This window comes from Triplophysa dalaica, chromosome 9 (genome assembly GCF_015846415.1).
Source record: "Triplophysa dalaica isolate WHDGS20190420 chromosome 9, ASM1584641v1, whole genome shotgun sequence".
In the NCBI taxonomy this organism is placed as follows: domain Eukaryota; kingdom Metazoa; phylum Chordata; class Actinopteri; order Cypriniformes; family Nemacheilidae; genus Triplophysa; species Triplophysa dalaica.
This window is the reverse complement of record NC_079550.1, coordinates 13,591,846-13,617,805: the sequence shown is the minus strand read 5'-3', so window position 1 is coordinate 13,617,805 and position 25,960 is coordinate 13,591,846. Positions and strand designations below refer to the sequence as shown.

The 25,960-nt window shown below is 38.6% G+C and overlaps 2 protein-coding genes across 2 annotated transcripts; both read right to left on the bottom strand.

Moving 5' to 3' along the window:
* Positions 1-114: 114 nt before the first annotated feature.
* crk (v-crk avian sarcoma virus CT10 oncogene homolog) lies at positions 115-4,271 on the bottom strand. The gene is made up of 3 exons (XM_056757653.1): positions 3,744-4,271; positions 2,559-3,142; positions 115-2,381 (listed from the first exon to the last, which is right to left on the bottom strand). Exons 1-3 carry the CDS (start codon positions 3,961-3,963, stop codon positions 2,244-2,246), a joined length of 942 nt encoding a protein of 313 aa, XP_056613631.1. The 5' UTR covers positions 3,964-4,271; the 3' UTR covers positions 115-2,243.
* Positions 4,272-11,456: 7,185 nt separating this feature from the next.
* lrrc75a (leucine rich repeat containing 75A) lies at positions 11,457-25,799 on the bottom strand. Its single transcript, XM_056757753.1, has 4 exons — positions 24,128-25,799; positions 22,000-22,128; positions 19,583-19,683; positions 11,457-13,954 (listed from the first exon to the last, which is right to left on the bottom strand). The coding sequence occupies exons 1-4, from the start codon at positions 24,380-24,382 to the stop codon at positions 13,126-13,128; spliced, it is 1,314 nt and encodes a 437-aa protein (XP_056613731.1). The 5' UTR covers positions 24,383-25,799; the 3' UTR covers positions 11,457-13,125.
* Between the last annotated feature and the right edge of the window lie 161 nt (positions 25,800-25,960).

Genomic DNA, 25,960 nt, shown 5'->3' with positions numbered 1-25,960 from the left:
AAATTGTCTTTCAAATACCACTTATTTAAAAGTTTATCCATGGCAGTATGAAAGGGTTTTACAAGTCAATGCATGAAGTTAAAAAATGACAAACAGGCAAAATAAACAATTGAGTAGCATTACTATAGGGGTCGACTTTATTTCATGTACAGGAATAAAACTGTAACAAAAACGTATTTTTTTGTGTGTGTGGCTTAAACACTGTTCTGACAGATAAAGGATAAACACAAGATTAATTTCACAAAATTGCTGTGTTGATATTTAGGTTCTAAACATAATACTTTGGGTACAATAAAATGTACAGACATGACTTGTGGTTATTCAGTCAACCCAGTCATAGATGAAAGCGATGTTGAGGTGAAATCATCCTTACAAGACAAAGAACAGGCGAGGAAAGGACAACAATATGCTTTGCGGGTGATTTAAGAGATCAAATTAGAAAAAGGTCATTTCTGTTTGAAACATATCAGATACAGTTAATAAGGCAGATAATAAACATCAAAGTCCTTCATAATTATGACTTAGGTGACAATTACATAACATGGCCGGCTTGCCGTCACATCATGACAACAATAAGCTAACCTACACATACACAACATAGCTTTCTAACAATTAGATGTGACAACATAAGCGACAAGGGTTTCCAGATGATTGTCATTGTTACTGAACAAAGTTAGTCAACTTTTGAAAAGTAACAACAAATAAAGGGTAAAAACATTAACATTTATAGTGTTGTTCAGGTCGCCTGTCTGTTAGTGTTATAATTTATAAATTTGTCCCGACATTCAAGTTATTCCCTAACTATGAGCAATAATAACGGAAATAGGTTACAACAGTTAAAAATAAATGTTTCTGCAAGGTTATAGAAATTGTACCCCATCCCTCTTTTTAATTTTTAACTAACTAGACTAAAGACATTGCTGAATTGGTCATTTGCAATTAAGGCAGGCAGCGAATTAGGAAAACATCTGTTTTTGTATAGAAGTATTTGGGCATTAACAGGAGGAAAAAAAACACTATTTCTGCATTGACAGAGAACACAAGAATTTGGAGATTTATGTGTAAAAACAAAAACCAATAGCCAGATTACAGATACATTAAACCAGTAAATGAAGGCTATCTGTCTGTGCAAAATCAGTTCCGAGGAAAAATTTGAGGCATCAGGTTAGGCTTTGCAGGATAACTTGACATTTCATAAATCCATACCGCGTAATAAACAACTGGGCTGTTCTTGAAATATCTAACTAATATTATAATAGTTTTCAGGGCACACCAGAGAGCTGCTACAGCAACTACAATTTCAGCGTTTTGGCCGAAACACACTTGTAAAATCGAATGGATGTTGGCTTTTTATTAAAACAGAAATTTCCGTTGACATTTTCGTGAAGCTCAACATCAGATACTAGCATTTGGGTACACATTCAACAAATCTGCATGTAGTGTTATACTTACAGCAATAATGGTAAAAGGAGCAAGTAGCGTTTCCTGATAATAGGTAATGTCATAAAACTGATAATTATTTAGCGGTAGTGAATATGATACATGGGGACCGTATGTCTAAGTGGTCACTGGCCCATCCTGTATACATTAGAAATGTTGTGCATAAATTAAAAAACTAAATGCAGTGAGGGCTTGGGCTGCTCCATCTGTTAAATTGTTCAACCTCTCTTTAAGAGTGTACGTTCCCAGTCAGCCCATTTGACCAATAGCGAGCCAGTAGTGACTAACAATCAAGAAGAGTGTTCTAACTGCACTTTCAAACGATTCAAACATGAAATGGTAAATATTAGCATGTTCGACTATTTACCATTTATACTTTTAAGTGGTGGATGATTTGTAGTGTGGAAGAGGGTTTGTTAATCCCCTTGAAAGCTGTTGTGTTCTAAAACACTAGAAGTAGTGTGTGCTACCGCATTCGGATAAGCAAAGGAACGCATCCCTTGTTAAGACACCAAACTGCTCATGTTATAAGTCCAAGCAGGCATCTTCACTTTTCTTTTTATGTTCACAAGAAGCCACACACTAAAATCGCCCTCTTTCTCCGTAGTGTATGGTGTTGCGTGTAGAATTTAGTGTTTACTCCGTAAATATCTTAAATTATTGCATAAATCTAACGAGGGAATTTGTGTATGTTGGCATGACTGACACAATGGCACAAGGTAATGACAGGGTGGACTGGAAAAGGATGTGAGGAGCTGGAGTGTGTGTACATTAAGGGCTGCTAGGGAAGATAGTCTGTGCTTTCAGCTCAATTCCTCCTCTGGATTGTGCTGGTCCAGCAAGCGGACGTGGGTAAAGGGAAAATGGCCATGCTTTCCCTTGCACTCACCCTCCCACTGCCCGTTTACATTGATCTTGGTTACCTTCACCATGTCGCCAACCTGAAGCAAAGCACAACATTGTGAATATAACATATTCACACTTAACATATAACAAAACTTCTGCTTACTATTACAACAATAAAGGTGTACCCAAGCAGGTAGAGGTCCAATTTAGGAGTTCAAATATCATAAAACCTCATTCTAATTGACAAATTTCTACAATTTTTAGTAGGTTACCTCTAATGCAAGCGCAGTCTTGTCATAGGCATTGGGGACTCTCTTCTGAATGGCTCTGGCGAAGACTGGACCATTCTGTAGATTGGGTAAAGATGTGGGTTGGGCATACTGGCCTGGCTCACCAAGCAGAGGGGGCAACTGAGAACTGTGGCCATCCGAGTTGCCATGACCAACTGGTCCTCCACCAGATCCCCCACTTCCAGGGGCCCCTGACGTCGGCGAGGCTGGCCGATACTTCTCGACGTACGGCACAGGGATCATCCCGATGCGGCCTTCCAAATTCTTAGCGTTCCACCATTGCTCCTCTGGCTTCTCCAGTACACGAAGAACATCACCCTTTCGAAACGGAAGGTCCTCATCATCGTTGCCTGGGAAGTCAAACAGAGCACGGACAAACTCTTCTTCCAGCCTCTGGGGAGCTCCTCCTGTTCCTGCATTGACACTGACGAAGGAAGAGTGCTTGGCTTTGCTGATGGGCTCAATAAGAGTGGTGGTATCCAAGTAGTGGATCTTATAGAATTCCAACAGGGCAGGTAAGGCATCAAACTCCTGATCTCCAATGCGGAACCGTGGAGGAGTGATTCCTAAGCAATGACAGCACAGCAGTACATCAGTAAGTGTAGTCAAGAAGGGCTTGCGTTTATTCAATGCAACCAAGACTAGATGAACATGTATTATCTATATTTTGCACTATTTTAAAAGTATTTTTACCAGGAAAACACCAAAGTAATAAATTCTGAAATCTAGCAATGCCTGTCATCAAGCCGCAACATGCCCCAAGCATCGAAAACAAATGTGACATCATTGACATCTTCCAAGGAAATTTGTATCCTAGATTTCTTGTAAGTAATTACAATACAGTCATTCAGAAAACGATAAACAAGTCTAACTAACTAAATGATAGTTAAAAATACCGTTTGTGAGAAAACTGTTTTGATTGTCATTTCAGTTCTGTATTGCAAAGCATCTTAAATTAAAACATTAAACATGAATTACCACTCAACTCTAGAATGACACAAGAAATGATCCTAAACTGCCATAAGAAAGATAGCACTGTTACCTTTAGGTCTGTAAATGTAAAACTAACTAAGTTTTTCATTAGCGGCTTAACGTTTTGTTAAAGCGATATTTATTCGTTCACTTGTTGGTATTTACGAAGCCCACCACTTTGCAATGACCACTTACCCGGTCCCGACTGGCGATTGTTGCTGATGCTGTTTATTATGTAATGAGAGACTTTGGAGTTCTCGGAAACAGAAAGCACGTAGTCCCCGGGAATAGTGATCGAGTCCCGCACCAGGAACACCCCATGCCTCTGCCCTTGGAGCAGCGAAACCGCGTCCTGCCGGCTTAATCGCCCCCAATACCAGCTCCCTCGGTCCTCCGAATCAAAATTTCCGGCCATGACTAGCACAAGAAAAAATCCAAGGCTTCACGGGCCTTCCCTTCGCCTCTCCTTATCCACAAGCAGCGTTCAACTCATGCAAAAACTTTACCGCGTTCCGTTGTCGAACACGTTTCGAATACTCGCACCATTCGCACAGTTTCAACCTTTAATGTTCCGATCGGACCAGAAAAGAGCTAACGCTCGAATCCCAGCGTACATGAGTCGCGCAAACCACGATTCTTCGCCCAGATCCTCCGATATTTGTTCAGTGTAAACGATAACGTACATTGGAAGTTGTCACAAGGAAGTTCAAATATTTCAAATGGCGGACAAGGGAAACAATTTTTGACCTTATTTCCCGGATGTGATGCAATAGCACGGGCACGTCGGGTGGTGCCTTTATGTAGCCATTTTGATACGGTCAGTGCTTCAATGAGGCTATTGCGGTTTTTGAGGTTTATTATGTGATACATTTTAAGTATATATTTCAATTCATATTTGTATGTTTAAATGTGTGTTTATTTACTAACACAACATATATGCCCATTTAAAACAATAGAAACCATCACATAAATGCTTAATGGTTGTAATGAGAACTTTGTTGTCTTTGTCTCTAGTGGTAATGCATTGGGTTTTGTTACTTGGTGGGATGTTGTCTGGTGGTTGGGAAACCAATGGATCATCTTTAAATTTAATTGGAATAAAGCCCAAAGCACAATAAGGAATTGTGTAATGGTCCGTAATGGTATTTGTAATGGATTTCTATAGATTTTTCATTAATATAACTATAGAAAACTATTTTGTTTCAGTAATTGAACTTTTCCTTAACAACATAGCGTTGATATGTCTCCAAAGTGATGGGTAAAATCTATTGATCCTATACCTACACTTGAAAAGACATTATCAATCATTAACATACTTATTCCAACGTAGTTTGTGTCAATTTTGACGTAAGCGCGTAAACAATGTAGCTGCGTCCCAAATCGCGCACTTATGCACTATTCTACGCCATTTTAAAGTATAAATTGTGTGAGTAGTGTGTTCTCGTCATCAAAAAAGAAGTGCACTTTAAGAACCCGGACGATGCAACTTTTCGACCGAAAATATGAAGTGTGGAACTGTGGACAGTTCACGCATTCAACGGCTGCGTCCAAATACTTGCGATGTTTGCACTAGACTACTTTCATGACGTATTTCCTGTATTTGGCCCTATAGTGTTCTAGGGCGTGAAGATCCTAAGTGAGCATGTAGTATTTCTAACCCGATGGGACACATATTTGTGTTTCTAATTATGACATAAAAAGCAGTTTTATAAAATACATAACTCTGGAGTTTTCACCAATAAAATATGTAACGCTACGTTTTACAATGAAATTATGTGTAATTATAAAGTCAAGTCAGATTTATTTTTATAGCACTTTATTTGTATTGTATCAAAAACAAATACAAAAGAAAAACACATGTGAGCCAAACACAGAATAAATAAAGATGTAATCTTAAAAAGTAGTATTACACGCACTGGAAAGCTTTCCGCAACATCTCGCGAGACCCGAACAAAAAGTCTGATGATTCGCATCCAGAACATGATGCATGAATGGGATACGCTACGCCTTAATACCGCTCCGAAGCGGTATTCAAGCTAGTGTGGGTTTAATGTGAGCTAAGCGCACTGCCCTTTGACATTTTTAAGAAATTGGACACACTTGCGTTGTTCCTTCTTGTCGCGTGCACGCGCTCTCAAGTAGCCAATAACGCAAGTGTGGGTATTTGGACGCAGCCAACGATCGCAATTTCGCTTACGTAGCGGAAGAGAGGCGGGGCTATCAGACGCAGCTCGAGCAAACCTCTCCTGCAGAGAGATGCGCTTCAGTCGGATGATGACTAAAGTAATGCTGGGCAAAACAGATAAAAACTACATTAAATGAACAATGCACAAGTATATTTTCTATTCACACGCATTGTGGCGTGCGATTGAAGTCATTGGCGCTCGTCTGGGAAACAGATATACTTTCGATTAGTATATAATCGTTTAGTAGTCCATTCGGGAGGAAACTATTCTCAATTGCATAGTGTATAGTATGTCATTTGGGACACAGCTTGTGTCTTACATAAACCAGCGAAACGTTGAATGATTTATCAACCGCTAGATGTCGACAACGATTACTACTAATTTAACAGCCTACAAAAAAATACAAACTTAATATTTTGATGCACAACACATTTATTTTAGGTTTATTGTACTCCCAACACCTCCAAGGAGCCAACATTTGTGCTGTGCTGTGTTTGTTAAATGTTTATTGGTTGTGTGATGCCAACCATAGACATTAGGCCATATATACATATGTCTATGATGCCAACAGTCTGGTTTTGTTTATACATGATATTCACATATTGCTGTTCCTATTTGTTAGACTAACATTCTATTTAAATACTATTTAATGAATATACACTGTCATTAAAAGAATTTATTAATATGATATGCAATTGTGTAAAATTGTAATCAAATTTCAGTTGATAATAAGGCACTAAATACATTTTTATACAATGAAATTCTTTACCTCAATATTAATATAAACAGAAATAATAGCATAACGATTTCAGTGGTTTAAGGAACTATGCTAAAGAACAGAGCTAGAAAACGTCATATAGGCTTCAAAAGCAGCAAAAACTACATATTAATTTATATGTGTGCAGCCAAACAATATTTACATTAAGTCATTTAGCAGACGCTTTCATCCAAAGCGACTTACAGAGAGTTCAGGGAACAATAAGCGGTATGTCATACAGTAGCAATAATACAACAGGTTTTTAATTAACAGTTTTACTGCTGTATAAATTAGAGGCACTTAACATATGGTTCTAGCTACATCCCATCCACCTGACACATGGGACATGCATATTCTTTGGGAGAAAGATGTCCCCAGGTCCATCCTGACAATTCTGGGGAAGCTACGCAGGTCCTTCAGAGTGTCTCACTGTTGCCATTTAGGGTGAAAGTTTTTAGACGAGGAAGAGACACCAGTGTGGGGAGGAGCAGGAGCAAGGCCTCATCCGTGTGCTCGGTGAAGCCGAGGATGCCATTCTATATGACACTTTAAGTTTAGAGATTTGCTGTACCAACCAATTACACTCCTGCGAGTGTTTTCAAACTAACCTGGTAAAACTGCCTTTACCAGAAATATAATTTTTGCCAGAAACTTAGAAATAGATTTCTTAAAATGTAAGAACATGAATTTTTAACTGAGGAAAAATTACAGTAATTTGAGAAGTCATTAGTGCCTAAAAAGACACGTTTGGCAGGAACAACCTGAAACTTTCTAGGGATCAGAGTTGAATTGTCCAAAGCAATAAGGATAAAAAAGCTAAAACTGAAGCAAGTGATAAATGTTTTAAAATAAGCTGCATAGCATCCATTCGGTTTCATGAGCCTGGAACCATTATTAACTTTCAATTAAAACTATGTAAAATGTGTCTTAAGAACCTACAAGAGATAAATGAAGTGATTACTGTATGTGGAAATCAAGAGAAGAGAAGAGCTGGTGTTTTGATTCTGTGGAAATTAAGCTCAAGAGAACGAGAGTTTTGCAGGAACCGATGCACATGTAGCAGACTCATAATGAGCTCAGTTGCCATCGCAGCTTGCCAGTGAACAAGCTACGATAGGAGGAATTACAGCGAGAAAAGTAACAGTGCGAATACTAATCCATAATGTGACCATCACTAATCCACACCAGGACATGCATATATAAGGAAGATAGAGGAATAATAAATATCCTGATTTGAGATGCTGTCATCATTGTGGATGATATATATCCCTTCCTGTTCTGATCCTGTCAACATGCTAACATGAAGCATATACCTATTGAAATTTTAAACTATCTATTAAACTGTACATCTATGTCATTACAGGTCATATTGCTAATTTTAAACTGCAACCTTCCAGGTGTGAATACAAGTATTTTGACTCACCGACTTCTAAATTGGTTCATTTACTTAGGATGCTGCATTGTGATTGGTCCCTATCTCTAAAGCCCGCCCCACACCTAACCCTAAACTTCGTAGAGGAAAACAGGGGAGTCATAATCTCATGGGGAGTCGGATTTTGATACGACACCGGTCTTCCAACCAATGCAGTCAAGCACTTGCAAATGAGCCAGAATGCCGCTGCACGTCTAGTTTTTAATCACCCTATCAAAACCCATGTAACACCCCTCCGGATTTGACTTCAACATCAAGTTTGTCGGGGCTTATTTCTGAAATAACAACCAGCTGCCCTATTACCCCTTACATTTAAACCTTTTTACTGACTTCAACATTAATGTGTGGCTTGGGTATTCAGAATAGTCTGTCTTAAAGAGATAGTTCAAGGGAAAATCTAAATTACCCCTTATTTACTCATCCTTAAAGCATCTTAGGTGTATATGACTTTCTTCTAACAGACGAATACAGTCATTGCGGAGTTAAAATGCCATTTATCCTTGCTCATCTAAGCTTTATAATGGGAGTGGATGGGGAATAAGTTATTTTTAAAAGTAAATTTAGTGAACTCAATGTATATTAGTTAACAATACTCTTATTTATTAATTTTAAAAGTTAATTGGTATAAGGCAGTCGTTTTCCTCAAACGGTTTAAGTTACCATGACTTGTTGGGTTTTAGAGTTGAAAACCATTTATTTGATCATCCTCCCTCAATTGAGCAGAATCTTGATTTGATCAAAATCCCATCAATTTTTATGGTTCCCAGGCAACAGGGTGCACTTGGTAACCACTGGACAAGAGACGCTCTTCCTTTGATTCTTCTTCTACCTCATTATGTGCCCCATTGCAGGGTGCCCTGCAAATCCTGTAAAAATGTCACTTTCCTTGGAAGCCTTACTTAGAGAAGGTGGTTTCAAATCCACCTGTCGCTTTATCATACTTTAAATAATGAGGATTTGAAAATCCCATCAACTCGTTCTTTGATCCCTTTAAATTAAACTCCTCCTATTCCAGAAAATACTACATGGATTGATATTTCTGATAAATTGATATTCAAGCCCATAATATTTATTCATCAATAGTCCTGAGGTAACTTTAATTGAAATGTAGAAGCAATAATTCTTATGGCATATAGCCAGCATCTACACTAAGCTGATCCTATTGCCACTAACCCAGGATGACTTACCAGGGGTAGTTTGGCCAAAATTTTAAATTCTGCCATAATTTACTCATTCTCCAATTGTGTTCAACAGAAAAAAATATCGATAATTATTTTTTTCCATGGTAGTCAATGGGCTCCAAGAACTGATAGTTTTCTTCATTATTCTAAATATCTTCTTTTGTGGTCAACAGAACAAATAAATTTATAAAGCAATTTTTCCTGATATGGTAATCAATGGTGTCAAAAAACTGTTGGTTACAAGGAATATCTTCTCTGTGTTTATCAGAACAAACATACAGTATGTATACGGATTTTAAACAACTTGTGGGCTGGGTGAACTGTCCATTTAATTTCCGAGAAAGCACATCGCTATTTGGTATAAAGCATTACTTAATGACAGGATCCATAATCACTATCCAAAGTAAACAGTTGGTATTTATGCAGTGCAGTAGGTTGTGCTGTGTCTGTGCTCACAGGTTCACTGTAGCCGAGTGGCTTCATAGTACACTTACAAAATGGACATCTGTCTCAATAGCACTGAATTCTGTGAAATGTAAATTCAAATTCAGTATATATGTGAAACTTGATGCTTGATGTACTTTTAAAAAAAATGTAGAAAAAATATAGAAATTATCATGTATGATGAACATCTGTTTTACAGTCAAGATACTGCATTTGCATTAATAGTAAAAATAAACAAACAAAAAATCTGTCAAATCTACATTAAGAATGAACCTGGCAGTCTCTGCTCTGGTCAACAATGACGGCTTGGACTTCATTAGAGATGACAGTACGCTGTCTTCTACCCATCTCTGAAGATCATCTCTTTGTTGAGGAGCGCCACTATCTCTTTGCCTTGGCTCATGTCAACCTCTTTTGTGGAGCACAACCACCAGTTTGTGATGTACACCAAACCAAAGCAATTAAAATGTGTCTACCCCCGCACAACACTAGGTGAACTGTTCCAAAGTTTGTGAACATGAAAGACTAATGCAATAGAATCTCACCCAGATACTGAGGAGCTAAACCATGGGGCCTTTTGGTAGTCAGTAAGATTTTAAAGTGAATTACTTGCTTAATAGGTAACCATTGCAACGTTGACAGAACTAGGCTAATATGCTCAAACTTTTCTGTTTTTTTTTTGTTCGTCTTGACCTCATGAATGAATCAATGAACTAACTTTCCTGCATTTGAGCATATCATATTATTCACAGAAATAAAGTTTTTATATATGTATAGTGGGGAATTTACATAATATCTTAATGGAACATGATCTTTACTTAATATCCTATTGACTTTTGGCATAAAAGAAAAATAGATAATTTTGACACATACAATGTTTTGTTGGCTTTTGCCACAAATATTCCAGTGCGATTTAAGACTAGTTTTGTGATCTATGGTCATATTTGACGATGTTTAGATATATTATTAAAATAGAAAAATGCAGATACAGGTGTTGGCGACGTGGCTTTGAAATTGCTATAGAATAAAATGTCCAGATTCCTAGCTGACGACGGGGGTTTTATGGAACATCCATCAATAGTTTTGTTCGAGTTCAACAAAAAAAGTTTCTGCTTATTGACTGTTCATTCCATTATTCTGGTGAACTGCTGTGTTTTGTGAACCCTCGAAATATAGAGTCGAGCATAGCACTGAATACTATATAGCTCTTACGTAAACACCTTTGCTTGCATGAACCAGTGAAAGGGTAGAGGAATTATCAACCACTAGATGTCGACAACGATCACTAATAGTTCAACAATCTGCATTAATATCCTGTTCAAATCAAGGTTTATATTTTAAACGTTTATTGTACTCACTAGACGTCCAAGAACCTATCAATTTATGTGCTGTATAACATAGAAGTGAAATTTTTGTTAAAGATTTGTTGGTTTTGATGCCAACAATCACATGTTTTTTGTGATATTAAAATTTCTGGTCTTGTTTGTGATTTGTTGTACATACATGCCCTTTGTTTTATAACAGCAATAGTTCACCCAAGAATTCAAATTTGCATTTTATTTACTCACCCCAGGCCATGTATGACATTTTTGCTTGAGTAGAACAATAAAGATGATTTTTTAGGGAAATATGCAGCCCTCTGTGCCTTATATAATGGATTTAAAGGGGTCCATGGGGTCAAGAGTTCTTATAGCAAATATATTCAACACGGCTCCTGGTGAGATAGTAACATCTTGTAAAGTGAATCGGTCGTTATTTACAATAAGTTGAACGTCATTTAGAAAACTACACTTTAACAATTGTGTGAACACAAGTGAACAGAAATTCTGCGTAAAAAGCAAATGACTTCTCTGATCACAGCTTTTTAATTCCCTTTTTGTAATGGCAGAATTTGTCAAAATACGGCTTAGAAACAGATACTTTGAGGCTACCTAAACATACAAAAACACATGTTTTGTCATGGCAATTTAACTTTAGGGAAGGAACTGAATTTACATTCAGAAAAACAAGATTAAATACAAGCTTTAGCATAATATAATACATTTCTATTTCTCAATCAGTGTTTTTATTGTTTTAAAATATCGATTTTGGCAAATACATTTTTTCAATATACACTGTCATTTAAAAAACAACTTTATTAATATGAAATACTGGCATTTAACTATTTGTACATTTGAGTGAAATTGTAGTCACATTTCAGTAGATAATTAGGCACTAAATAGATGTTTATACAATTAAATACCTTGATAAACAGATATAAAACCTTAAAGGGATACTCCACCCAAAAATGAAAATTCTGTCATGAATTACTCACCCAAACCTCTATAAATGTCTTCGTTCAATATTAATACAAAGGAAGATATTTGAACGCATGTTAGCAACTGATTGCACCATTTACTACCATAGGAGAAAAAATATTGTATACATGTTTTTTGAATTTGTGAAAGCAAACAGTTCTGAGTCACCTTTGAATATAATTTATATTTTTCTACTATGGTAGACAATGGTATCCCAGAACTGTCGGTTGCTAACATTCTTTCAAATACCTGTCTTTGTGTTCAGCAGAACAAAGAAATTTATACAGGTTTGGAACAACTTGAGACTAAATAATTCATGACAGAATATTCATCTTGGTCGGAGTATCCCTTTAATATGATTTCTGTGGTTTAAGGAACTATGCTAAAGTACAGAGCTGGAAAACGTCAAAAGCAGCAGGAACAGCACAATAATTTTATGTTTGTGTAGCCAAAGAACACTTTGTTCTGTGTATGGAGTCATTTCTCTTTGGCTTTAGGGTCTTTTAAAGCACTGCGCTTTATCACACAAATGAACAGCTTTGGGTACACACTGTGAGAAGAGGTTTTGGTTTACTATATTTAAACTAGGGACACTTGGACTTCTGCTTGTGTGAGCAGTTCAAAATAGAATATTAAAATATCCATCTTGCAATATCTAAGCAGCTTCGTAAAATAAATTATGGGCACTTAATACGGGCCCAGTAACGTCCCATCCACCTGACACCTGCATATTCACTGGACGATACTGAATGAAAATCAAATTTTCCACTGCTGGAGAGAATGTGATGCTTGCAACGGTCAAATGCATAGATGAACATACAGATTCATGCAAGATCTGGAGGCGTCCAAAACAGTTGATTCTTTAAAACATTATTTGTATTTATATCTTTACACCGAGAGCACATATTCTCCAATCCCTAAATACACACACATCCGTCTCCAAGTGAGTGTTAAACAGGCACACAGGCAGAGGTTTATGGGTATGAAATTTAGTTTTATACATTATATTATAATATATACTACGTATATTCATTTTCTCTTTTGCAACATTAAAAATAGTAACCTCACCTTGACATCATATTCTTTGACCCTTACGTTACAGCTGTGATTGTACACCCCACAAAACCTGTTAAGTTCCATGTGCACATAGACAACCCTCTCTCTGTCTGGGCACCCACCTGAGAACAATCAAAACACTGATCGGATTTTCTTAGCATCTAGAGAAAGTTTCTCCATTTTTTCTTAAAGGGATAAAGGTTATAAGCTTTATTCAACTTTGATCAGGTAGGGTTATCTGATTGACGAGCTAACTGGTCCGGGACAGAATCTTCCCTCAAAGGCTCAATGGCTCCAGATGAGTGCTGTGATTGGCTGGAGCAAGACAGATGGGAAGACTGACTACCCAAGTCCTCTTCGCCCTCTGCCTTACATGCCGCCATCTCCTTTCTCCGCTCAACAGCTGGATCTTTCACCAGCCGCTGCTCCTCCAAGGTCCACATACTGGCATCCTCGTCCTCCTTTCCCTGTACCTCCCTCTCAAAGCCTAGCAACTCCTCCATCATGTTATCGATCTCCATCTCACCATCAATCTCTTCCTCTACCTCAGACCTGAGCTCTCCAAGGCTCTCTGTCCTATTGGTATCATCCGCGTCGTCCTCGTCTACTCTGCACTCAGGCTCGCTGGCCTGGCTCTCACCAAACTCCTGGATTGTGGGGAGATTGCCCTGTTTGGGACATCTCTTGCGCAGGCTAACCAGAAAGGGCTGTGGGAGAGAGAAGATATCCACGTTGTTCCCCAGGTCGATCCAGGTTATGCTGGGGAAGCTGTTAGGGTCCTTTAGACTGTCAGTGAGTTCTTTAAGCACTGCACGCGTCAGCCTGTTGCCATTGAGGGTGAGAGTCTCTAGACGAGGAAGAGACGCAAGAGTGGGGAGGAGCAGGAGAAAGGCCTCATCTGTGAGCTCCGTGAAGCCCAGCTCAAGGCTTGTGATGCGAGACGAGTGTTGATGCAGGTAAGCATAAAGCCGCTCCATGTCTTTCACAGTAAGAGGGATGCTGGACAGGTCTAATGTCCCCCTGGATGGAGTGCTGGAGAGGGCAGATTTCAGACTGAGAAAAAGAATAAAAAGGCAGAGAATGAGAATATGTGTAGAGGTGGGAGAAATACATTGCACTAGAAACATAATTGCATAAATGCATAATTCTAAAACATGTATATTGATAATACTGGTAGCAACCAATTTTTGATTCTGGGAAAATTGAGTGCCACAGAGATGACGTATTTTTGAATGCAATCCCCGGAAGCGAGTTAGCATTTTAGCACTTCGTGGTCTATTGCCCAAAAGTCTATGGTCCAGGGAACCAGTGCGGGACTTTATTTCCGAGTTGGTCTACAAAAATGCGTCATCTGTGAGGCACTCCATTAAGCACAAGAGAACGAGAGTGTTGCAGGAACCGATGCACATGTAGCAGACTCATAATGAGCTCAGTTGCAATCGCAGCTTGCCAGTGAACAAGCTACGAGAAGAGGAATGAAAGCGAGAAAAATAACAGTGCGAATACTACTTCATAATGTGACCATCACTAATTCACACCAGGACATGCATATATTTCTCAGAACTGGCATTTAGAAAGGGGGAATATTAAATATTCTGATCTGACATGCTGTGATCATTTTGATTGATATACAGTATTTCCCCTCCTGGTCTGATCCTGCAAATAAAACAGCATTGTTGAGGAAATGACCAATCCAGAGGAGGATATCAGCTCTCCTGATGTTTCTGGCCAGGATCTCGAATCCCACGCTCCTTCGGAGAAAATGCCTTTTCCTCCCTCAGCAACCTCAACCTGAATGCATCTGACCCACTTAAATTCTGCTTTCAGTCCTGATCATTTCCAAATGTTATCATCTCATTAACCAAAGATCGGCATCTATCATACATAATGACTTTTAATTGCGCACAAGACAAAACATGCAAACATGAAGCATAGTTTTACCTATGAAATTAATTCTTGTTGTTCTAATGGGTTTGTCGCGTCATACTGTGCCGCATCCAGTGCGGACAAAATGTACAATTTTAATGATGTTCTATTGTCTTTTGGCGTGTCGCGCATAAAGTATATGAGAGTAAAGTAGGAAAGGACATACAAGCTGTTTATAATAAGAGATTTTGCAATCTACTTTTCAATTTATGTACAATTGAAACTGCTCCTTTCATTTAAAATAATGTACTTTATACTCAGTCGCATCAATACCAACAACATTTGTGTTTGAAATAAACTGACAGCTGGTGTATGTTGTGAAATACTACTTCTGATGATTGTCGATCCTGTGAAAGTCAAAGGAATCAGGTGATTTCCTCAGTGTGAAAGATCTGAACAAAGGTTAGACTGTAGATAATAAGGTTAAACTTTCTCACTTCTGTTGAGCGTTACAGCGATAAAAATGAAGGCATTGAGCAGCGGGAGGGAAGGAGGATGTGAGAAATTTGCCATACTGCAATACGTTGTTACAGCTTCTTCACATTTTGTCATGGGGAAAAGCAATCAATCTCTTGCAAAACGATACAGAGATTGTGTCAGTCTGTGGTCACTTTCTCCTAAAGTAAAATCTGTCTCTCTTATGGGATTAACGTGATGTAATCAGTCGGTGACCTCATAAATGAGCTAATGAAATGCAAAAAAAACATATCAGATCAAACACAGCTGTCATATCAAAGGCAACTTTATAATGCCACATTTGTGGGTTGTCAAACAGTATTTCTTCTGCAAATGAATGTGAACATGTCTAAATGTGTTATAATATAACTATTAGTTATATTTAACTATATAGTTTTTAGTTTAATCAAAAAGTAAGATACACATGTATAACTGTTTTGATTAAGTCAGTGTTCCCCTGTGGTTTGTGGAATTTTCAATTATTTCCTGTTTCCTTTCCCGTGTTGTAGTCCCTTGTATTACTTTTGTTCATTGGCCCTCCATGAATGATCTCCTCAAGCGTTTCTTGTTGCATCATTTTTTTGCATCGTCTTCCCTTTTCTAGGGTCAATCCTCTGTTGTTTCATGTTGGTTGCCACTTTCCTGTGTTGGTTAATTTGTGATGGATTACCTTAATTTTGTTTTAGTTTTACTTTAATAAATACCTACAAACTGCAAGTGGATCCTCTTCACTCCCTGGTTTCCTGATGTTACAGTTACAAGCAAATATGAATGCAAACTATAAACTGTTACATCAAAATGGAAATGCCCATTAGGGAGAGTCATGACTTCTTTACTATATTTACTGAGGATTTCCTGCTATTAATATTTATGTCTTTATACTTTGTATAAAATAATCCAGATACCCAATAATATCGTGTGTGTTTGACTTCATGCAACGTTGCACAGACGATCAATCTGAGGATACCGACCGGGAGGGAATTCGTTCTGTACCCGCCAAGTGCCAAACAAACACGCAAGCAGGCACGCGTTCACACACACACACAGGCTCGCCACGCGCACAAACAATTGCTGCAGTGACTTCTTTCATCTTTGCACTCTATATTAATCCTGCATGTTTCTTTTTTGCTGGTAGGATAATCTGACATGGTATTTAAACTGTACATTTATTTTATGTGTTTATTTTAAAATGGCAGGGCTATCTGACAGCATATTTTGCATTGGGAAATCATCCTACATGTTAATTTTGTTGATGTGGTTTAGATTAAATTAAATTTTGCCCAGCGTTAGGAAAATCTGTCAGGGTATGACAATACGAACACCAGTACAGCCCCGCGAGCGTGAGGTTTTGCTTTGCCGACGCAGCTCGTCTTTCTCTTAGTCTATCAGCAGCGACCAGTAGAAACATCTTCACATCATCCAGTCCTAAAGCATAGTGAGGAATTGATAAAATATTATAACGCTGAAACAAACTCTGTAATTTACAATTACCAGTAGATGTCAAACTCTTTGTATCATTTTAAAAGCTTTGTTCAAGCAATTTAGCATAATCTCTTTTCAAACAGCTGCATCAATCACTTTGAGGTGACAGCTGTGAATCAATATAGAGGCATCAATGGTAACACACCACTAATTGGAGGGTCGGTAATAAAAGCTGCCGTATGAGACAGAGAACAAAATTAATAAAGCCATACATATGTAAACTATAAGCAATAAAGAAGGAATGAATAACCATATTGCAACGTCATCGACATGACAGATTAAGAACATGTTTTGGCTCTCTGAAGGGTGAATTTACTGTTAATATTGAGGAAAGACAGCATTAGCAGAATAACCCAAGAAGCTTGCATGAAAAGAAAATATAAGGGGGATAAGTAACCGGAGTAGGAGGTTTAGAGGGAAATTTAGGAGACGGACCAAAAGAGAGGCAGATACATGCCTATGAGATGACACTACGATTTCACAACACCCCACATTCCACTTCACCCTCCCATCTCTTCTGTTTTCTATTCTCAAACACTTTTTCTTCTAACACAGCTATTAACTACTTGTTTTTCTTTCTCTCTCCAGTTTAACTACTCTCGCAAGATTCCATTTAATGTGAATGTAATGGACGTAGATCGTAAGGTAAAGCTAGATAAAACATTGTCACCTCTGCAAATCTTGGCTGGTTGTTATGTACCGCAGGTGAAATTCTCCAAAAAAAACAGGTCATGTTTAAGGTTGCAGATTGATCTGGATGCTATTTACATAATAGAGACAGGACTTCATCTGCAAACCCTTTTAAAGACTTCCAAAACAAAAGCAAACAAGCAGAAAACATACTTTCAGAGTCAGCTGGAGGTCTGTTTCATCCCCAAATGCATATGACATTTGACTTGTCCATGACTGCTAAACCAATGTGTTGATAAACTTTATTTAATACCAATCCATTAGGTATCTACACTTAGTATAAAGTTACATGTTCCTAAATGCATACTATTGGGTAAACACTGCTATTTGTAGAAGATCATTTTCTCTAGAGCCATGCAGAATTACAAATTAAAATTGACAAAGCTTGAATGTAAATATTTGTGTGAGGCACACAAGACGAAACGATTCCCTCACCATGAGTAATGCAAGGCTCACATAAACACACAGTCACAGTGAGAAAAATGGGACACCTGTCTGGTAGACGGTCTCTCTCTAATAACACGAGGAGGAGGTTAAGGTCATGTTAGCACCACTTAGACAACACTAGAGAGGGCAGATGCATTATGGGAGCCAACTGAAAAAGAGAAAATGAATTTTTCCTTGATGAGAGACTTTCCTTTTTTATCCAGAAGAAATCCTAATTTCGTATAATTTGCTGTTTCTTGGTTTAGAAAACCTAAGGAAGTTCTCGGTTACGTGTGATTTAAGCATCACCTACTAAATAAAATAAATCCAAAAGACAACTGGGAGGAACAACTGGCAAGATCTGTTTTCGAAAAAAAAATATTTGTGATACAATTCTGCATGCATCTTCAGTGTATGACGGCTGAATTTATTTAATCTTGTATTTCTTGTGAACAGCCATGAAACCAAACTGATGAAATATTACGCAAAAGTCAGACAGAAACAACAAAGTGGCTTGTGCTTTAAAATGAGAATGACGAAAAACCACAGAGGACTTCAAACTCGCTCAACAGAAACACCTTTCCCATTTTACCTCCAACAGCTGCATTTACATCTGTCTCAATAACCAGCATCGCACTAAATAACAGCAACAGTTCACCATTCTTAATAAGAAACGGACTGCCGTGTGTGGTGTGACTCAGCTGAACAGCAAATCTCAATAAACAAAAAACCCAGGATTAAACACAACACAAACGAAGGAGATTATAAGAAGAATGTATCAATAGGAGCCAATGCAATGAATCTGAAACTGCAAGGATATGTATAAAGGGTTCAGTTTCTTTAAAATAGTTTCGGATCACAAGCAAAATAAACCAAGCTTACTTTTTCCTCATTTACACATCACGCACACACACACACAGTCTGTGTTTTGACTTTATTAATGGTAACTGGAAAGCAGCCACATAAGTCTGGGTCTACGCAACAGAACCATGTGTTAGTAAAAGAGCACACGGCATGCTAAGGGAGGCAGCTCTCCTTCACTGACTCACTCGGCAGAGTAAACACGTCTCTTATCATCAATGAAAGGACTGGAGAATGCTGACAGCCAATTCACAGGTGATGAGGTTTGGATGATGTGCACAGCTGCTCTGGAAATATACGAGATGTTGTCCATCAAATCAATTTGGGGGAGATCGGGAGTACAGGGCCCAAATTTCATTTAGCGATATGCTTTTTAAAATGTCATTCATCTCTAAGTGCTGAAGATTCAGTATATGGACAAACATCTAGCCGAGCGATGATTCGTTTTCTCTGCAAAGCCATGGGGCCTTTTTATTTTTAAACCAACTAATCACTTTAACTAATGAACAAAGCAAAGCACTTGTCAGCCACTAGGCTACTGTGTGTGGGCTGAAGCATAAGCCATCAATCCAATTTATGATGTAGCCTTAAAACTAGGTTTCATTGTGAAATGGCATGTAAGAAGCAAAGAGATGAGATGACAGGAGTCAAGAAGTGAGAGACAATTTAAGAGAGGAGAAGAGGAAGTGATGAGTCAAGATGGGACAAATACAGATGAGGTGAGACGAGATGAGGTAAAGAGAAAAGCTTGAGAGACCCATGGCCCTCTCATTTGGCTATGAAATGAAGGCAGCAGATGATCTCACTTCTTAAATCTGTCTATCAGTTCTGCTTTCTTACCAGGCCTGTGGCTTCCTCTTCAGCAGCCCCTGGGAGTGCGGGCTCAGGTGGTACATCAGCTGACGGCAAACCTTCTCCATAGAACCCAAAGCATCACCCTCCTAAAACAGAGAGAAACAGAATAAAGAGATAAACAGAGAGAGAAAGAGAGAGAGTATCACCCAAGCTGTAAAACATAGCAGGTTAACAGGGACTTGCAGAAGAGTTTAAAGATTATCTGTTATGACAAAGGAGTAAAACTCTACGGACTGACTTAGGATCTATAGATGTATGTATGTGTGTTTTTAAGTCCATGGTAAAATGCATTAGCACATATTGTGTGAGCAGTATTTTTTTTACAAATGCAATTTGTCGGGATATTGGTACACATTTAATTATTTAAAAAACTGCAAAGGTGAAATCTTGGTTATTAGTTATCAAGTATATAGAACAAGTTCTGGATATTCAAATATTTGTCCACATAGACCACTTTGGATTATGTAATCAAAACTCGTTTGAGCGCTCCAGAAAAACCTGTTTCACCACACAAAATTTTGAACAAAATACAACCAGCAGAACATATATAACCAATTTAATATGTTAAAGAAATAATTTAAAGATTTATTTATATGTGTATATGTAAATGCATTTATGTATATGTAAATAAATAAAATCTTAAACCGTAAGTGCTTCTTGACCAGTATTTACATAATGCAAAGTGGTTTATACCTCACACTTCATATGTTATGATTTGTTGATGATTTTCTTGTGTTGTGAGGACTTTTATATTTTTTCCTGAGTTCCTGTTTCCCCGTGTCATTTTGAAATTCTTTGTAGTTTCTTTGATTATTGGTTCTGTGTTAATTATTGTCAAGTGTAGCTTGTTTGCCCACTTGTTATCCCATGTAAACACAGTATACAGTATCCCTAGTGTTACATTTGTCCGGTGTCAGTCGATGTTTTCGGTTAATCTGGTTTCTAGTTCTCGGTTTGCCATGTGAGTTTCTTTGTTTTGACCTTTATTTGGTTATCACTCAAATGGATCCGCAACCCTTAGTTGGATTATTCTGATAAACCGTCCTCGTTACACCATACAACTGCTAACCAACTCCAATGACACCATGTCAACAAGGGAATAAAAATGCCTAAACTCCTTCTTAATAGATGTGTAACCACAATAAATCCATTATGGATTGGGGGTTTTGTCGCAACCAAAATGTTCAGAGGTTCATTACAGTAATAACGTTTATTTGGCTCAGGGAATAAAGTAGACTGCAGTGATGCTCTGATCGTACCAAACTATAAGTATTGTGTGTGAAAAACATAGAGTCGTTTGGTAAACACACTGTATGTGTCGGTAAAGCGGGGAGATTAACAACGCCACATGGCTGGTCAGCTCTGGTGCGCAGCCCCCGCAGACAGACAGTGGGTCCCTCAGGAATATAATCATATACTCAGCGTACTGTGACCACAGCCAAGCTTTCCTTTCCTCACGTCACTGAGCTCATCTCTACTTTATGTCTCTCCGGCATCCTTCTCTACTTACGATAACATCACTATCAGCAAATGTCAATTTCTCATTCACTCTCATTCACGCACTGACATTTTATTAAGTTCAGATGGTTAATGTTAATGCATATGAATGTTCCTGGTAATTATGCATTATGTGTCTAGGTCACATACATTACATTTTTCCCTCATACAGTCATTACTGTAATATATTCTGACATTTTACTTTTCAGACCAATTCACATTATTGTCTATAAAGACTCAATAATGATTCTCGATAATGACTCAATAATACCATTAAATTGGCATTACAGTGATTCACAAAAAGGAATAAATACTTACATAACAAAAATAGAATAACAGCATTAAGAATGACATTTTCACTTAACTGTCAGGAAAACAACATTTCTAAGCAAAAAAGTCCAAGTTCTATAAACAACCCTCATTTTATGAAACAAAATATATGACATCTTTCTTTGATATTATGGTTGACAGGCTTCATGAGATTCAATCCAAACACATCATGTCCAGCATGTTAAGAGGAAAACAGATGTTGTTTTGGTAAAGGTTTCTATAGGAGCTGAGCTAGTGTTAGTAGTGTGATATAGTGCCTGACTTTCTTCATTAAGTGCAGCGGCAGCAGCAGTCTTGAGAGAAGGCTGACTGGTCTTTAGTGAGTGTGACTCATCCACCAGCTCACCTCCTTCTGCTCTCCGTCTCTTTCACACAAGCTTAAAACACAATATTCCATCCACTTCCATGCTTACTGCACTGCACTGCACTGCACTGGAATGGTATGATTTAATTTGTTGTGTCTTTCTAATGTACCTTTGGGTCAGTGCTATAAAGATTTTCATCAATTTTTTATGTAATGCACACAAAAATTGCAAAGAGCATGAGTGTGTCAACATAGAAGCCGAGCACTATACCGTCTTTGGGCAGTGAACATATTTGGCCAGGCTAATGATGAGATCATGGGTAATGGGATCCACCAGGTTGCGGAAACTAGCATAGCGGTAAAGAACATCATCCAGAGAGGTCGACTCCATTCCCAGATCCTGGAAAATGTCACAATATAGGAACAAATATTAGATTGAGAACTGTGAACTATATCGATATTTGCAGCAAATCCAACAATGTAAGATTTTTGCTTACAATATGCCTTTTCTTGTCAAAATAAAGGCAATGATTTTTGTGCGTTGTATTGAGTAAATGTCAAGCCAAAGAGAAAAGTGATTATTACACATCTACTGTGACATATACACCTGAAGGCTATATAACATGCTTTGAATCCTTTTTCTTGCTTCAAAGATAGTAACAACTGTATAAATAGTACATAAAAAACTGTAAATGTTTGCCTAAATGTCCAAAACTCATTGATATAGTCCTAGAAGGAGAACAAACTTGATTGTCAGCTCTTAATAATTAAAAACAAACCCTTTACCTCTGCATAAAAGTAAAACCAAATTAAAAAGTTAATCTACAATATTGAACACTGGCAAGCTAAAAAGCAGCATTACAGCCAATTCAAGAAATTGCAAATGTTTATGGGGCTGCGGGCTGTGCAGTCAGAGCCAACTGATCCACAGGAAACAAACATAAAAATTGTGTGCATGAATAAAAGCAAAACATCATTGAGGAAGTGAATGAGCGGAGGAAAAATTGTTCTTTGTTATTTATGAAATGTTTTTATGCCAATACACACAAAGTCTTGTTGTTAGAAGTGATAGATTTTCTAGTAATACGTTTCTCTAACACCAGACCTCCTCCCTATTGCCCCAAACTGTGCACATGGAGAGGAACCTTTTGTTTCATCATCATCCCGATATGGAGCAGAATCTTGATTAATCGATTTCCATTTAATCAAAGGCCCATCCATTTTTATGGTTTCCGGGCAACAGGGTTCACTTGGTAACCACTGGACAAGAGACGCTCTTCCTTTGACTCGCATTCTACCTCATTATGTGCGTTATCCCCCATTGCAGGGCGCACTGCAAAATGTGCAAATCCAGTCAAATGTCACATTTACTTGCGAGGAAAAGCCTTACTTTGAGAACAAAGCATGCAGTGTGTTTCAAAGCCACCTGTTGTTTCATTGTACTTTTAGAAATAACTAAAGAGGAACTGAAATCCCCATCAACTCATTGATGCCTTTTCCAAAAATGTACTAACATGAATTTCCCTCTGAGAAAATAAAATTCAAGCCATAAAATCTATTCGTCAATAGTCCTGAGGATACTTTAATTGAAATGTGGAAGCAATAATTCTGATGGCATATAACCAGCATCTACACTAAGCTCTACCAACCCAGAACAACTTAATTTCTGAGAAAGCACATCGCCGTTTATTATAATGCAGAGCTTACTGACAGGATCCATTATCACTACCCAACGTAAACAGTTGGTATTTATGCAGTGCAGTAGCTTGTGCTGTGTCTGCGCTCACAGGTTCACTGTAGCCGACGGGCTTCACAGTACAGTAGAACATGGACATCTGTCTCAATAGCACTGAATTCTGTGTATATTCAAATTCTGTAAATCTGTGAAACTAAATTGTACTGTAAAAAACTATGTAGAAAAATGTAGATGTATAATGAAAATGTGTTGCCAGAGGTGTTTAATTTACTCTCTTACAACTACTACGATTATTTTAATTACATTTTATACAGGATTCTTTTTCTTACTCTTGTTGACATTGCATAAGCCACGCAGATGGGTTTGGGGGTCTAGGAAAGGGGTAGCCCAGGTCTCACAACGTGTCTACTGGGTGTCTAATGCATTTCTAATGTCTTGTGTCGTGTCGTGTCCGGTGTAGATACGGTGTCAGGAGGCAGGGTTTACTTTGACTGGGGTGACATAGAAAGGACAGACAGAGATGGGGCAGAGATCAACAGCCGGGGTGGCACAGAGGGCACAGTAGACAGTTTTTTGAACTCTGGGCCAATGGGAGAAGAAGCAACAAGAGCATTGAGATATAGAGAAAGAGTTGGCCGAGGTTAACATTCAACAACAATACAACTTCATGCTTGTTTCCAATCTCATAAACTTATATATGTACCTGCCGCAGGGTCTTCAGCATCTCAGTCGCTTCATCGTGCTTCCCCTGCTGTGCCATCAGCATCATCTCCTGTATCATCAAGATGCGTCGCTGGTACGGAGGGGGAGTCCCACTGTTTCTCAGCGTATTCCTTGACCTCAACATTAAAGAGGCGAGGATGTCACCGCGCTCTTTGGTCGGGGTCCGTCGCCATCCCGTGCTTTGAGGACTAGCCCCAGCCTCCTGTCCCGCGGCCTTCGTCTGCTTCGCTCCCATATTTGGTTATAGAGTCAGGTTGTGGAAAAAGCCCTCCAGACCGGGCATACTTTCAAAATGTGTTCACATTAATCACCAACAAAAAACGTCGAACAACAATCTACCACAAAACTTGAAGCTGCAAAAGCAAATGAGAAATCACTGAAAGTTTCTTAGAGAGTTGCTGTTTAAAAGAAATTTAGCGCCACCGCTCGGCTCCAGTCGCTCACCTCACACCTGTCATAATGTCGCACCTGACAGAAAGTAAACGCACGTTACTTGAACGTGCTTTACGTAAGATTTATGACATTAAAGCAGCAAAACATGTTTCACAAAGCCCCCGTTTTTATTTACGCATAGATGTGTTTCTTTTACCGGACATCACATTTTCAGACCCTGATACTCGAATAAAGGGTCGACTCGTGTTACGTCAGTTGTTTACTTTTAGGAAATTATAAGCTCCGCATGCGCAAATTAGTTCTCAATTTAAAACAATATAGTCAAAATATTACATCTATTATGGCAAATGTGCCACGAACTAAACGCATCTCAAAACAAGACATGAATGCTCCATTACAACGGTTTATATCCATTCTGTCAAAACTCGTTCCCCCTCAGGTTGGAAATAGATCAGATGATGCCTGCAGCATGACCGCACAAGAGCAGTCCCGTAAACCTCCAGAAACTCTGACAGTCCGCGTCAACACATTCGCAGCACGATCTTTGTTATAAATGTAAACCTTTGTTTTGGATCGTATTAAGATCGCAGTTTGTCTCTACGCAATGTCTCTTTATGAGTTAAGTCGATGGCGAGCTGTACCGCTGAGAGCAAGGGCATGTAAATATTCGTCCGTGACTGTTTTCCTCCCAGAACAAGTCTTCATCACAGCGTTTCCAGAGATACAGCCCGCAGAAATGTCAGTGTTCACTGCGGAAACGTGTTCCCTCTGATTTGACCTCACCCCGGGTGAATCCCGTCTGAGAGCTGGGTGTGTTCAGAGAAGAACCGTCTCCTCTTATTGAAACGACCTCTCTTCTCTCAGATGCCGCGTACGAACGCTGGGTCTCTCGCGACGCTGGGTGGGAGGGGTGGAGCGCTCTGCAACATCCTCCGCTTGTATTTCACTGTGTGGTCGAGAACGCACCGTTGCCATGCACAGGTAACCAAGTCGGGCAGATGGTTGCCATCGGAACTTTTTCAGTTATAGGCACTTTTAAGCAAATGAGACATTTGGGGAGTCCAGAATATGCACGCTTCATTGCAGAAACCCAAATATTTTTAAATAGTTTAACTGTCGACGTTTCTTTGCTGACATCCAGTGTTCAACGCGTGGAATATCATCTTTTGGGATGCATGAACCTAGCCGTTTTGTGTTTTATGAAAAATTTGAGAACATCAAAAACTGAAAGGTGATGGATGTCGATAATATTAAGTAACGTTAGCTCCTCACTGCAGAACGCGAGATCCAGATCATTGCATTGTGATTGGTCGACAATGTCTCCTCCCACTGCATCTTGATTGATCAATTGGTGGACACGTCATAGACGTGTTGTTGCTCAACCGTTTCCGCATTGAGTCGTATCTAACAGAAAAACAAA